At 44.5% G+C, this 12500-nt stretch overlaps 2 protein-coding genes and 1 long non-coding RNA gene across 7 annotated transcripts in view; 2 read left to right on the forward strand and 1 right to left on the reverse strand.

Moving 5' to 3' along the window:
- kel (kelch protein) overlaps positions 1 to 499 on the reverse strand; it is a 40938-nt gene extending 40439 nt beyond the window's left edge. The window contains exons 1-2 of the mRNA XM_050195693.2: positions 283 to 499; positions 38 to 166 (exon numbers count right to left, since the gene is read on the reverse strand). Of these exons, the coding sequence (XP_050051650.1) occupies positions 38 to 166; positions 283 to 335 (182 nt within the window). The 5' untranslated portion in view covers positions 336 to 499. The remainder of the gene's footprint in view (positions 1 to 37; positions 167 to 282) is intronic.
- Positions 500 to 690: 191 nt separating this feature from the next.
- LOC126547738 (glyoxylate reductase/hydroxypyruvate reductase) overlaps positions 691 to 12500 on the forward strand; it is a 53730-nt gene continuing 41920 nt past the window's right edge. For 4 of the 5 annotated variants that reach the window (XR_008609142.2, XM_055063212.2, XM_055063213.2 and 1 more), the window contains exons 1-4: positions 691 to 999; positions 1074 to 1204; positions 1280 to 1352; positions 1424 to 1540. Coding sequence is in view for 4 of the 5 variants with exons in the window: in XM_055063212.2 (XP_054919187.1) it covers positions 821 to 999; positions 1074 to 1204; positions 1280 to 1352; positions 1424 to 1540 (500 nt within the window). In the remaining variant the exon portion in view is untranslated. Of the gene's footprint in view, positions 1000 to 1073; positions 1205 to 1279; positions 1353 to 1423; positions 1541 to 12500 lie in introns of those variants that run through there. The other variant, XM_072284951.1, reaches the window with a different exon arrangement.
- LOC140213706 (uncharacterized) lies at positions 4669 to 9884 on the forward strand. Its single transcript, XR_011890597.1, has 2 exons — positions 4669 to 4784; positions 8822 to 9884. It is a non-coding gene; the product is annotated as an uncharacterized lncRNA (long non-coding RNA).

Below are 12500 nucleotides of genomic sequence, written 5' to 3' on the forward strand. Positions count from 1 at the left end.
GGCGCGACAAGAAATCGAGAAATGTAGACTGACTTACTTCCTCAAAATATTCATGGTTTCAAATGCCTTCTGAGTGTGGTGCTGGTTTCTGTATGGAGGTCGCTCCGTCAAACTATGCTGCGACCTGCCCAGGTCAATCTTCTGGAGCTTGAACTCCAGCATGGTACTGTGAAATAAAAAGAAGTATTAAAAGTTCACATCTCGCAAGCGAGCACAAGACAGCAAGCAGTCAAGTAACGAAGCCCGATGGAGCTGCTGTTGACACCGAGACCCAACGTTTACCTTTCGGAAGCCAGTTCAGACGACATCGCCTGATAGAAAGACGACTTGTTCATAATGAGAAGGCTCAATGCACCAGCAACAGAGGTTCCAAGTTCATGTTCGATACAAAAGAACTACAAAGACGAGTGGCAACAAATACCTACTGCTACACACAGCGTTTGTTTTGGTCAGTGGTTTAGGGGTTTAGGGTTTAGCGTCAGATTCCGGAGCTTACGACATTAGTGACGTAAAGTGCACCGTGGTCCATAAAATTGTATAGATGCGCGTAGGAAAATGATTGTTAATTAGGCAATAATAAAAGCACTTGCTTAGCTCGAAATCGTAACGACGATTTATTTGTTTTGTTGCTTTGTGGCCTTTATGCACAAAATTCTAAATAATAGTCGTATTACTATTTTTTGTCGCGGAATGGTAACGCGGCTTGAGAGATGCTAGATGGATGCTAGAATATGACGCTAGTGCGTGTGACACGACTCGTGCCGCCGGTGCAGATAATATGGGAAGTTATCGCATTTCCTTGAAACATTTTTGACGTCAAATGTGGCACTTTTGCCAGCCCTTGTTTAATGTGCGCCGTGTCTTTTTGACCTTGAATACTCCATCTTTCAAAAACACGGTACTACAGCGACTATCAAGCATGGGCCCTGTGCGAAAGCCGGCAGTGCTGGTCACACGGCAGGATGTAGCTAAAGAAGCTCTGGACCTTCTCCTTGATAAGTGAGGCGCATTTGTGCACATATTCTCGCAACTTTCAACTGGATATTTGACACTGTGCGTAAATCTCCTTTCAGGTGTGACGTCGAAATTTGGAATGAAGACGAGCCGATTCCCAGACCAGTTCTTCTGCGAAAGATTGCTGGCAAAGACGCTCTGTTTTGCTTGGTTACGGAGAAGGTAGACTCTGAATTGTTGGATGCCGCTGGTAAAACGCACAGCTTGCTGAATTTTCGTGCTTGCCCGGTTCGCTTTCGGCTCTAAGCTGTCACGTTCCTCACAGGCCCCTCCTTGAAGGCAGTCGGTACGATGTCGGTTGGTTATGATCACGTCAACGTTGCTGAGTGTACTAGAAGGTAAAGTTAAATCTTCCGGCACAATTTTTATGTAGTATGTGATTTCTAAAATAAAGGGTGTTTTCTTTCAGGCGAATCGCAGTCGGTAATACGCCTCATGTGTTAACTGACGCAACAGCGGAGCTAGGAATTGGTCTTTTGCTAGCGACTGCTCGGCGTCTGTTCGAAGCTCATCAGGCAATAGGCAGGTACAAAAATGTTTTTTCGTCTTCCACTTTCGATATGTAGTGCCTATGTCGGGTGCGTTAATTGTAGGAGGAATGAAGAGTACTACTAGTGCTGAAGTGTATGCCCACAGTTGAGTGACATTGCATTCTGACTACCTCGGAAACACCTATGTAATTTAAGTGGCATTTATTTGCCTGCATATGTACTAACACAGAGCGACTGCAGAAGAAAAACGGAGACTATCAAAGATGATCATCAATGTCAGCACAATAGCTTTCTTGTGTGACCTCTTGCATATCCCCTTGCCATCCGTCAATCATTAAACCTTATGGGCACATGAGCAGATAAACGAAGTGGCAATCTCATTGCCAACCACAATGCCAAATGATACCACGGCATAGTGCATGTTGTATTGCAGCAGCGCACTTGAAACTCCGTAGCAACCAACATTACTAGATTGCAGCAACTGGTTCAACCCCCACTATCCCTAGTATCCTGGCTGCAACTTCGTTGCAATGGCTATTCATCAGGCTGCTGCGCTCGATGCGGATGTGTCTGTTGTGGATGGGGTGCTATCAATTTGATATATCGTACACCTTGCAGTCACCTTGGTACACCTATTGCGGGGGAGTGGCCTAGAATGGGCACCTACCAATATCACATGAATTGATGTCTGTTCGGGCACATAACCCAGTGACCCAAGTCGTCCACAAGCTAGACATCAGTAAGTTGTCTATTGGGGCACATACCCAGTGACCCATGTTGTCTGCTCAGCAAAAGAGCAGCTGGCACATACCTAGTGGCCAAAGTTGACTTTGAAACAAGCAGAAAATTTATTTTCCCCCTACCCCCCATGGTGGTGTAGTGGCTTTGGTGTTGCGATTCTAAGCCTGAGGGTGCAGGATCAAATCCCAGCCACGGCAACCACATTTCAATGGGGCCGGAATGCAAAAACACAGTGTACTGTGCATTGGGTGCACATTAACGAATCTGAGGGGATTAAAACTAATATGGAGTCCCCCATTACGGTGTGCCTCATGCTTGTATCATAGTTTTGGCACATGAAACCTTGGAACTTATTTCCCTCCACCATGGTCGTTAGTTTCATAGGCCTGCACTCTCAATTTGGCAGTAGCACTCGGCAGTGGAGAAATTTTAAAGCGGTCAGGCAGAAGGAACACTCGCCACTTGTGGGAGAACCCTGGTTCACTTTTCAAGGAAACCGAGGGCAAAATGTCAAGTGATATGAATGTTTCACCGGCACTTCGGGCATTAGCTTTGGGAGTGTTACGCATTTTTAGAATAGAACACGTTTTCATGGGATTGACCCACGAAAATGTTTAGACAGCATGTGACAGAAAAAACTGTGCTACACTGAATAAGAATGCTTCATATTAAAAAAAAAAAGAAAACACGTCAGCGCAAGTTTGCTCCTGCATACTTCTTCAGCTTGTGCAGAAACTTCTTACCATTGTCTAGGAGCTCTTCAGTTGTCACTAGTTTTCCAGGGGAACCAGGGCCTTCTCAAAGAGTGTATAAACATAATGTAGGTGCTCATAATTGCTTCTCGCAGTCGGGGGTTACAGGAATTAGATAATCAGTCTGGGGATTTTTTATTTTCACCTAACAAATGCATGTCAGTGCAACAACATGTATACAAACTCTACCCATGTGCTGCTTGCGCATAAAAGCATGACACTTAGCAAGTATAAAAGTTGGGAAGCATAAGATATCTTAATTGTGGAGGTCTGGTATCTCGCAGGGAGTACCAACCACTGCGGGTTTTGGTTTAGCAAGCCGCAGGCCGTGTCAGCCGTTGCCTCACATAATCTGACACAAAAAGGGTGTCGAGCACTGTGTATGTAACATTGGAAACAGGTTTATTTATCTCCGGCCTCACGCAACACTGCACAAATGACCAGTCCTGGGGTGGCATGGGCAGCAAGGATGCTTGCGCACCAAGGATGAAAATACAGAAAAGGTGCAGCTAGCATGTTGCTGCAGAATGTCCGCACGAAAGTGATGGGTTATGTCTCAATCCCCACAAGTTGGTCTCGAAATGTCGCACCTGGCTTCTTCAACATTATCCTGATGCCACAACACAGCAAAATTTACTGACTTTGTGTAGCATTAAGGTTAATTATTATTGATGATGCTCATAAGAAAAGTCTGCGAAATCTCCCAGAATGGGAATTATCCAAGATAGGCATAGCATTATATTCGGCTTCGGGTTGCTTCTGCTGCTGTTGTGGCTGTTTTGTACAGGTGTTGTGGTAAGAGTAATGTTTAAGTATGTGCATAGTATTAAACACACACGCACACACACACACACACACAGTCTCATATTCCACATTCCGTACACATAGTCTTCTCTTGCCCTCTTGTGTTTGCCTTGTACTTCCTGTTGTATGTGTATGAGCCTAGCATACCAGTGGCAGATTCAAGAAGGGGGCAGTAGGGGCAGTAGCTGCCCGCTTCCCTCAACACAGATGTCAGCACCTTCCTTAGTTTGTGCCGTTCATTCTTTTCGTCAGCTTGCCTGATGAAGCGATGCCCTCTTCCCCAAACCCTGTGCTGCCTTTGAGCCTAGGTCAGCTTCTCCGCCCGTTGTTGCGATGCAGTGTTTATTACGTGATCCCAGTACGCGCCAAGCAGCAGCACAAAAAGTCTGTTGCAAGGCGCTGCATTGAGCATATTGCCCCTAGGCGCCACTGCTTCGCGAACATTGGCACATGCTGAGCCTGCGGAGTGTCCGATAAGAAAATGTTTAGTGCCAATCAGCTGCGTTTTCCAACAGTCATGTTCAGACCTGATCCGTAATGTTTACCAAAGATTCCAAGCACCGGAGTGTAATTGTCGCTCCTCCTTGCCTGTGAATTCTCTTGCAGTGAGCTGTGCTCCAATGACCATAGCCTGTGCTCATTTGGTCGTTGTATCAAGCTCGTCATCGAGCATGCTGTGGGCTGCAGGCATTGCTCTCTGTAAGAGCCCCTTTGTTTTCAGCAGCCCTTGATGTACCGTTTCATTGTTCTTGTCTCATCATAAAATTAAGCTAGTTAAGTTTACCTGTGGCTCCTGGTTGCTCATCGGAGGCTGCAAACTTCGCTAGTGGCCATGCTACAACTCGGCTAGCCTGACGGAACGGGCCCCCCACCTCCGGCAGTCGTAGCATCGAGCAACCACCTGACCCCATCATCTCCCAGATAGACTACTGCTCTACATCTCCTCTCAAGCCCGGTGAATGAGTTGGCCACTTAGAAACAAGTAAGTGTTTAAGTGTTCTTTCTTGTACAACATATCCAGACTTCCTGTGATGACATTTGCAAAGCTGATGTCCAAACTATGTGAATGCTATGTGGCACACATAGCATTCACATCAGCAGCATCTGGTTTGCAGCAGCAGCATCTGGTTTGCACCTCAAGAGCCACTCTTTTGACTCGCACAGCCAAAGCCGCTGGGTGAATTTTGTAGCTTGTTTGCAGTGTATGGGCTTCATGGGTTCGTTTCTTCTCCCAAAACCATGCGCGGTGGTTGAGCGCAAGCCCCCAGTGCTTAAAGTCAGGAGGGAGCTGGGGAGGTCAGCTTGGCACTGCAGCACTCATTCGGCAAGCGCCGGAGGTGATTTTATTACCAGTGGTGCCTTGTGCAGAGCGATTCTAACTCTCCAGTTTTTCTATTGATGATTTAATTGATTAATTGGTTGATCCGGCATGAGAAAAAACAGGAATGCAGGTATTGTCGTATTGCTACATGCATTTCCCCAAGGCCCTGCACATGATGGCCCCTACCCTTGTTCTACTAAGCTTAATTCTTGGCACAGCTAGCATACTGTTTCATGAGACGCATGAATGTGCAGCTACCTGCTTGTGAATTAATGAACGTTCACCTTGGTTTCTTTAATTGCCATTAAGTTTTAATTAATTTAATTTCGCATTATGAGTGATGTTATACCAAAGGCGCATGCATATTGTCCACTTTTGTAGGTAAGTAGGTGTGAAACTATAAAATATATTGTTGTAGCGCCCTGAGGTTGTTCTAGATCCTTTCTAGATTTCAATTTCAACCAGAGCAGCTGATTTCCTGTATGCTTTCCTTGGCTTCATTGTCCGACTTTTTATGGTCGTGATTACCATGATTCGAGCCCATTGGTTTTCCTTCTTTTCGTGTGTACATATAGGTATATATAAATATCATCGGCCTATTTTTATGTCCACTGCAGAACGAAGGTGTCTCCCTGCGATCTCCAATTGCCTCTGTCTTGCACTAGCTGATTCCAACTTAGGCCTTCAAATTTCCTCATTTCGTCATCCCACCTAATTTTCTGCTGCCTTTGACTGCACTTTCCTTCCCTTGGCACCCATTCTGTAACTCTAATGGTCCACTAGTTATCTACCCTATGCATTACATGGCCCAACCAGCTGCATTTTTTTTTCTTATTCTCAACTAGAATATTGCTTATCCCTATTTGCTCTCTTATCTACACTGCTCTTTTCCCGTCTGTTAATGTTACGCCTAAAATTTTTCATTTCAGCGTTCTTTACATGGTCCGTAACTTGTTCTTTGTTAATTTGGTGATTGTTAACCTCCCGTATGATAGCACCGGTAGAATCCAATGATTGGACACTTTTCAACGACAGTGGTAAACTCCCAGTCAGTATTTGGTACTGCTTGCACTCCAAACCATTTTTAGGCTTCTGTAAGTTTCCTTCTCATGGTCAGGGTCGCCTATAAGTAATTGACATAAACATACTCCTGTACAGACTCTGGAGGCTGACTCGTAATCGTGAATTCTTATTTCCAGGCTATTGAACATTACCTTTGTCTTCTGCATAGTAATCTTCAGCTCCACTCTTGCAATTTCTTGGTTAAGGTCCTCAATCATTTGTTGCAATTCATTTTCATTGTTGCTGAGCAGGATAATGTCATCTGCAAACCGATGGTTGCTGAGATATTCGCAGTTGATTCCGAGATATTTGCCGTTGATCCTCACTCCTAAGCCTTCCCTCTATAATACCTTGACTGTTTCTAGGCATGCAGTGTTAGAATACGAGAGATTGTGTCTCCTTGCCTGACCCCTTTCTTAATAGGTAATTTTTTCCTTTTCTTGTGGAGAATCAAGGTAGCTGTAGAATCGTCGTAGATAACCAAGATAATCATGTATGCCTCCTGTACTCCTTTATTATGCAATGCTTCCATGACTGTTGGTATCTCTAATGAATCAAATGCCTTTTCATAATGTATGAAAACCATATAGAGAGGTTAATTGTACTCTACAGATTTCTCAATTACCTGATGGATGACATGGATTTAATACATTGTAGATTATCCCTTCCTGTTTGCCCTGATCTTCATACAGTTGAACCGTGCAATAACGAAATCGGCGAGGAACGCGAAAAAATTCGCTCTCGTGAGAATTTCGTTGTTGCAAAAACAGACAGCACAAATAGGTAATGCATCGCAGAACAAAACTTTGCTTTCAAAATTCTGTTAGCCTATTTTGGCAAGCTTTGCTCGAGGGCATAGAACCGCATTGCCGACAGTACAAAGTGCGCCGCATGCGTCGATCAGCAGTGGCAGTACTGCCATGGCACAGTATTCTCGGTCAATTGCTTTTGGAGATGTGATCACTTTTACGAGACTTTGCGCAACTCGGCACCCGGCTCGGCAGCCAATGCGTCCGGTGCCGAGCGCAAAAGTGATTGCGTCTCGTGTACCCGAAGGTAAACGATCGAGATAACGCCTCTTTCGCGCAAATCTACGTCCGGTGCCGAATCCACACAATGATGCCTGTCGAGTGGCACCCAAACCAGCTTTCTTGAAGCAAGGGATGCGTATTCCCCAATGATTGCTCAATCATGGCCTGATGCGTGACACTCCATATGCTGCGACCGCCTTCTCAAGCACGATAAACAATTCCATGTCGGTGAGACATGGGTTTCCTTGTTCTTGCTGTGTTTTTTTTTTCACCGAGATGCACATTGCGCAATGCACTCACGATCGGCAATTGTTGTTCGAAACGCACATTCAGCTTGCGTTCAGTTTTACCTCATGCGATTGGCCTATGGGCCTCGCCGAGTTGTCAGCCACAGGGAACGCAAACTAAACGCGTGTTTCGAACAACGATCTATGATCTCACCTAGTAGGTGTGCAAAAACTGTCGTCACATATCGATAGCAACATGCATGCTGCTTCATACGGGTGACCAACAAACGAGATGGCGGCCATGACGTGTTTCCAGCGCACTGATCGCTTCCGGCGCTTAGTTGTTTTTGTGAGCAAAAATGGTGGCGCCCACACAAGTGTAATGTGGTGGTATTTTATGCAATTTTTGTGCAAGACAATCGCATTTGAGCACATTTTGGAGCCTGCTAGCCTTATGCAAGTAGCTAATATGCAGAATTACGTTCAGTCAAATTTCGTTGTGGGATTGCAGTACAGCGACATTTCATTGCCGAGAGGTACGAAATGAGAGGTACGAATCTTACGGGTGCTCACCGGGGATACGAAAATGTTTCCTTGTCGCGGGAATTTCGTTATTGCGAGTTTCGGCTGTATATAATACATATATATATGGCAGTCCTACAAAAGATAACTTTAATAACATTTTGGCCGGTGGCCATGTCTTCATCAGAGTAATCACTAAGGCAGGACCACCATATATATATAGTAGAAGCACATAGGAAAAATACCAGGATGTTATTGACGATTTGGCTGTCTGTAGTGAAGGCCGGTCCGTGGCAGAAACATCAGTAAAATCCTGGTATTCTTCCTACGTGCTTTTATTCTTTAGCTCGTTCACTGCCGAATCCTGTAATTAGATGCTTCATTGATGTGTATGTGTGTTCGCACTTGTGCGTGCTATGTTGGTCGCAGCCATGTGAGGGCCCCCCCCCCTTCACTGAAGGGAGACCTTAAGCCCTGGCAAGCCCCAACCAGAATGTTTGCAAGACAGTGATTTTAAGGGGCCTAAATTACTTACAAAACACGATTGATAGCTTAAACAAACAGTCTGCTTCTGAACTTGCAATTGCAGAAGTCTTGGCACATTGGTGTTATGTATATTTATGTCAGCTTTGTAACGTTCGCATGTTTAAAGTGCATGGAATACACTGATTTATGGCACTAGTAATTCGTACCTCAGGTGGAACAGACGTGGTCCAGTATTTTTGGTTCTTTTTCACGAGTTCTGCACAAGTGCTTGTGTAGTTGAGCAACATGCATTTAAAACACGAAGCTGGCAATTACAGCTCGTCATTATACACCAAAAGTATTTGACAACCATATTTTTGTTTGTTTGCAGCCCTCAAGTTTTCTTTGAAGAATGAAAAGAGCAGGTTTGCAAAGTATTGACAAGTTCTTCACTCCTACTACCAAGAAACCTCTACAAATTACCAAACTAGCCACTTCACCAGCAGTCTTCCCAATGCTGCCATTGGATGAGAAAAACATGAACATCTGTGTTCGTCCCGGGTCGGCATCATGTAGCATATCGCTACCTCGTCAAAGTGAATGTTCTCACCCTGCTTCTGCATGTAACCTAAATACCGAATATCAAATCGAATGATTGGACATATGACTTCCGTCACTTTGTTAGTGCCACCTAAATGCGACTTTGGGAAGTATATTGGCGGATAAGTCAATTAATACGCAAAGTAACATTTTTTAGAAACTCACTGGTGCCCTCCACATTGTGCTACAGTTTTCCATACCCTGTTCACAGGGAAGACAGCAAAGATGAGAAGCGACGCGTAAGTCAATCGCTCTTAAACAAATTAAAGTGGCTTGTCCTCTCCAATTCTCGCAGAGGCCTATACTGCAAGTACTGCGCTTTGTCCCCCTTGAAATGTCCCCCTTGAAAAACTGGTTGCCAAGTCACTCGCGTCCTTTGGAAAACTACTGGGAAATGATTATCTTCCTGTACTTGAAGCAAACAAGTACCACAAAGAAGTGCAGATAAGGAAGGACTTACTTCCATGTGTCCGCGCACCTGAAAAAGATGTGGCCAACTAAATCTGCGTTCGGCATCTACATCAAATGAACCACAACCAAAACCGTTGGTTTCCAATCATAAAGTTAAACATCTTTTTAGGGTGCCAAAATAAAAATGCTCCTTGAGTGGTCAAATGAGTCCTCATTGAGTTTGAATGACAATTCCTGCTCAATTCTGTGATTTCGAGCATCGAGTAGGGACACTGAACTTCAGAAGCACCTTGTCAGCACATCATCCTGCGCCACGTACACCAAGACCCAGAACGAACTGATCAAGTGCTGTGGAGACGAGGTTCTTGCTACACTAATTCAGTGGGTGCACAAGTCGGGCGTCTACTGTATCATGTTCAATAAAACAACCAATGTATCTCACATGTCGAAGCTCTTGTGTTGCAGTACACACACAAGAACATGGTACAAGAAGGCTTCATTCAATTTCTTGACTCTCGCAGCAACAGCGATGCTATTCACGCCAACATAACTGAGCCCATCCCAGTAGGGAATGCACTTGGTGAACGAGTTCTAAAAATGCTGAAGGGCCTAGAACTCTACCTTGGAAGGTGTGTTGGCATAAGGACAGACATAGGGACATAGGGACAGCAATGTGATGCCATGTTTGAAATCAAGCGGTGTGCTCCAAATGCAGTTCACTCCCTGTGCTTTAACCGTGCCCTCAACTAGTCTTTATCCAAGTCATCGCACGTTCAAGCCACCAGGAACACAATAGGGATTATGAAAGAGATAATTCCCTTCTTCACCGCGTCACCAAAACGAAATATTGTACTTAAAAACACACTTGGCCACCAACTTGAAGGGGCCCTGAACCACCTCTCACGCTTGGTGAAAGAAATTGAGAAGCCATTCCACCCTGCGAAGGTGGTTGACTAGCAAAGCTGTATAAGTTATGTTGGTATGGTAACTATACATATAATTATGTGTATGTCATTTATGCAAAATAGAAAGAAATACACAATCATTTGTTGTCTTGTCTCTTTTATCTTTATTTTATCTTTATCTTGTCGCGCAAGGGATGATGGCCTTGTGGTTGCTGTGCTACACCACCAATGGCTCTTTTACAACGCCGCTCTAAAGACAGGTGTTGACGCAGCTGTGATGGTGCACATTCCAAAGGAGTGCATGACACAAAGCACATTTGTTTGTAATTTGCAATTGAGCATACTTCCTAGTTAGTTAGCTGAATTAAATTTGGAAGGACTAGTTTTATTCTATAGGACAAACATGGGGCTGTCAGTTCCCCTCCCGTAGAAGCCCGTGTATTGACAGCAGATGAGAATTCCACAATATTTACGAGTTCACTGTGAACGACATAATTAGAGTAAATGAAACTGTCATATTAGTCATGTTCACTGCTAATTGTCATATAATTTGTTTCAGGATAGTTTTGATAAAACGAGTTGTTGCCGTTTTCTGTAACCATACTCCTTCCGTAGATGCCCATGTATTGACAGCAGACAGGAATTATGTAATGTTTACAACTTCACTGTGAACTAATTATAAGTAAATGAAACCCGACATATGATGGTCATCTTAACGGACAATTTCAGTATGATTTTTTCCAAGATAACTACATTAGATTGAGAGCTACAGCGCATTCGCGAGAAAGTTCGCTTTGTCGCAAGGTGTTTTGTGTTCACCACCACAATTTTTCTGGAGGGCAGCCATAGACAGCTTTGCTATAAAAATACAGTCCACGGATAGCATACACTGCTGTGAACATCTCTGCCAAATTTTGCAGTTGTGTGCAGCGCGTGGATCTTGCAAGCAGCGCAGTCTCCTTTCTCTCAAATGCTATATCTTCAACAGAAGCCTGCTCTTCACTCTTTTCCGGACTCTACTTTGTAATATAGCAGATTCCCATACGCGGGTGCAGTTGGCCAATAGCTGACATAAATCAAGTGGCGTTTGGATCAGTGCGCGTCTTCCTACTGTTACTTTGTATATTTATTGATGCAGTTTAATAAATAGGCTGAAGTGACAATCTGCTTTTGAATTTCGATAATTACATACATGTACTTCCGGAAGAAGCCAACTATCGTCTGCTTGACCGCCTGCGTAGGAATTATTTATTTTATTTACTTATACAATACTGCAGGCCTTGGCGTGGCCCAAGCAGGAGCGGCATACGAATTATAATAAAAGATAACAACATTAGCAGTTGTAAATTAGCAGATCCTGCTTATTGGCATTATAGCTGTTGGGTCGCGCTAATTTTCACTGTTTTGGACACTGAACTAGCCTTGAACCACACGAAACTCAAGGTCAGACCACACACTCACTTGCCAGCACACGTTCGCTTAGACGCCTTGGCAGACTTTGCTTTGTGATGAGCTATTGATAGTGCTTCAAGTTGTGCAAGTTGGATCTGGCTACTATCCATCGTTCAAGCTGGTACAGGACAAAGCCAGTCCGTACCAAGAGCATAGCCAGAGAGGAGCATATGAGCACGAGCGCACACTCTAGCCCTGTCGTGTACAAAGCAAGCGCTGCAGTTGTATGTCGTGTAGAGAACGTGGCTGCTGCGAGGTGCTGCAATGAGTCCACTGGCTGAGTTCACTGTGGCTCGCTGAGGACAACCGCGTTTGGTGCGTTGTAGGGGCCCAAATCGGAAATAGTGGCATCTACGTTAACATCCAAAATCAAGTTTGAACTGTGCGCCACAGTGACGTTCAATAGGCGTAGCGTTGTGGGCACACCCTGCTCTGCTGTGGCCTTCGCAGTGCAAATCATTGGAGTGGAAGCACCGTGAACGGTATGTTTGATTGCCTATAACTCTACTTCTGCTGAGCGTGTTGAAGAATTTTCTGCAGCAAAGTATTTCTGAAATAGTATAATTTGACTTCAAATGCATTTCTGGACAGATAAAAAGAGGTTCAGGGCCTCTGGAAAGGCCCTTTCGAGACAAGATGGGTCGAACGCCACGACAGTGTCATTCAGTTTCAAGACTTAACTTGGCTCCATGGCTAAAGCTC

The sequence above is a fragment of the Dermacentor andersoni genome, chromosome 1 (assembly GCF_023375885.2).
Source record: "Dermacentor andersoni chromosome 1, qqDerAnde1_hic_scaffold, whole genome shotgun sequence".
Taxonomy (NCBI): domain Eukaryota; kingdom Metazoa; phylum Arthropoda; class Arachnida; order Ixodida; family Ixodidae; genus Dermacentor; species Dermacentor andersoni.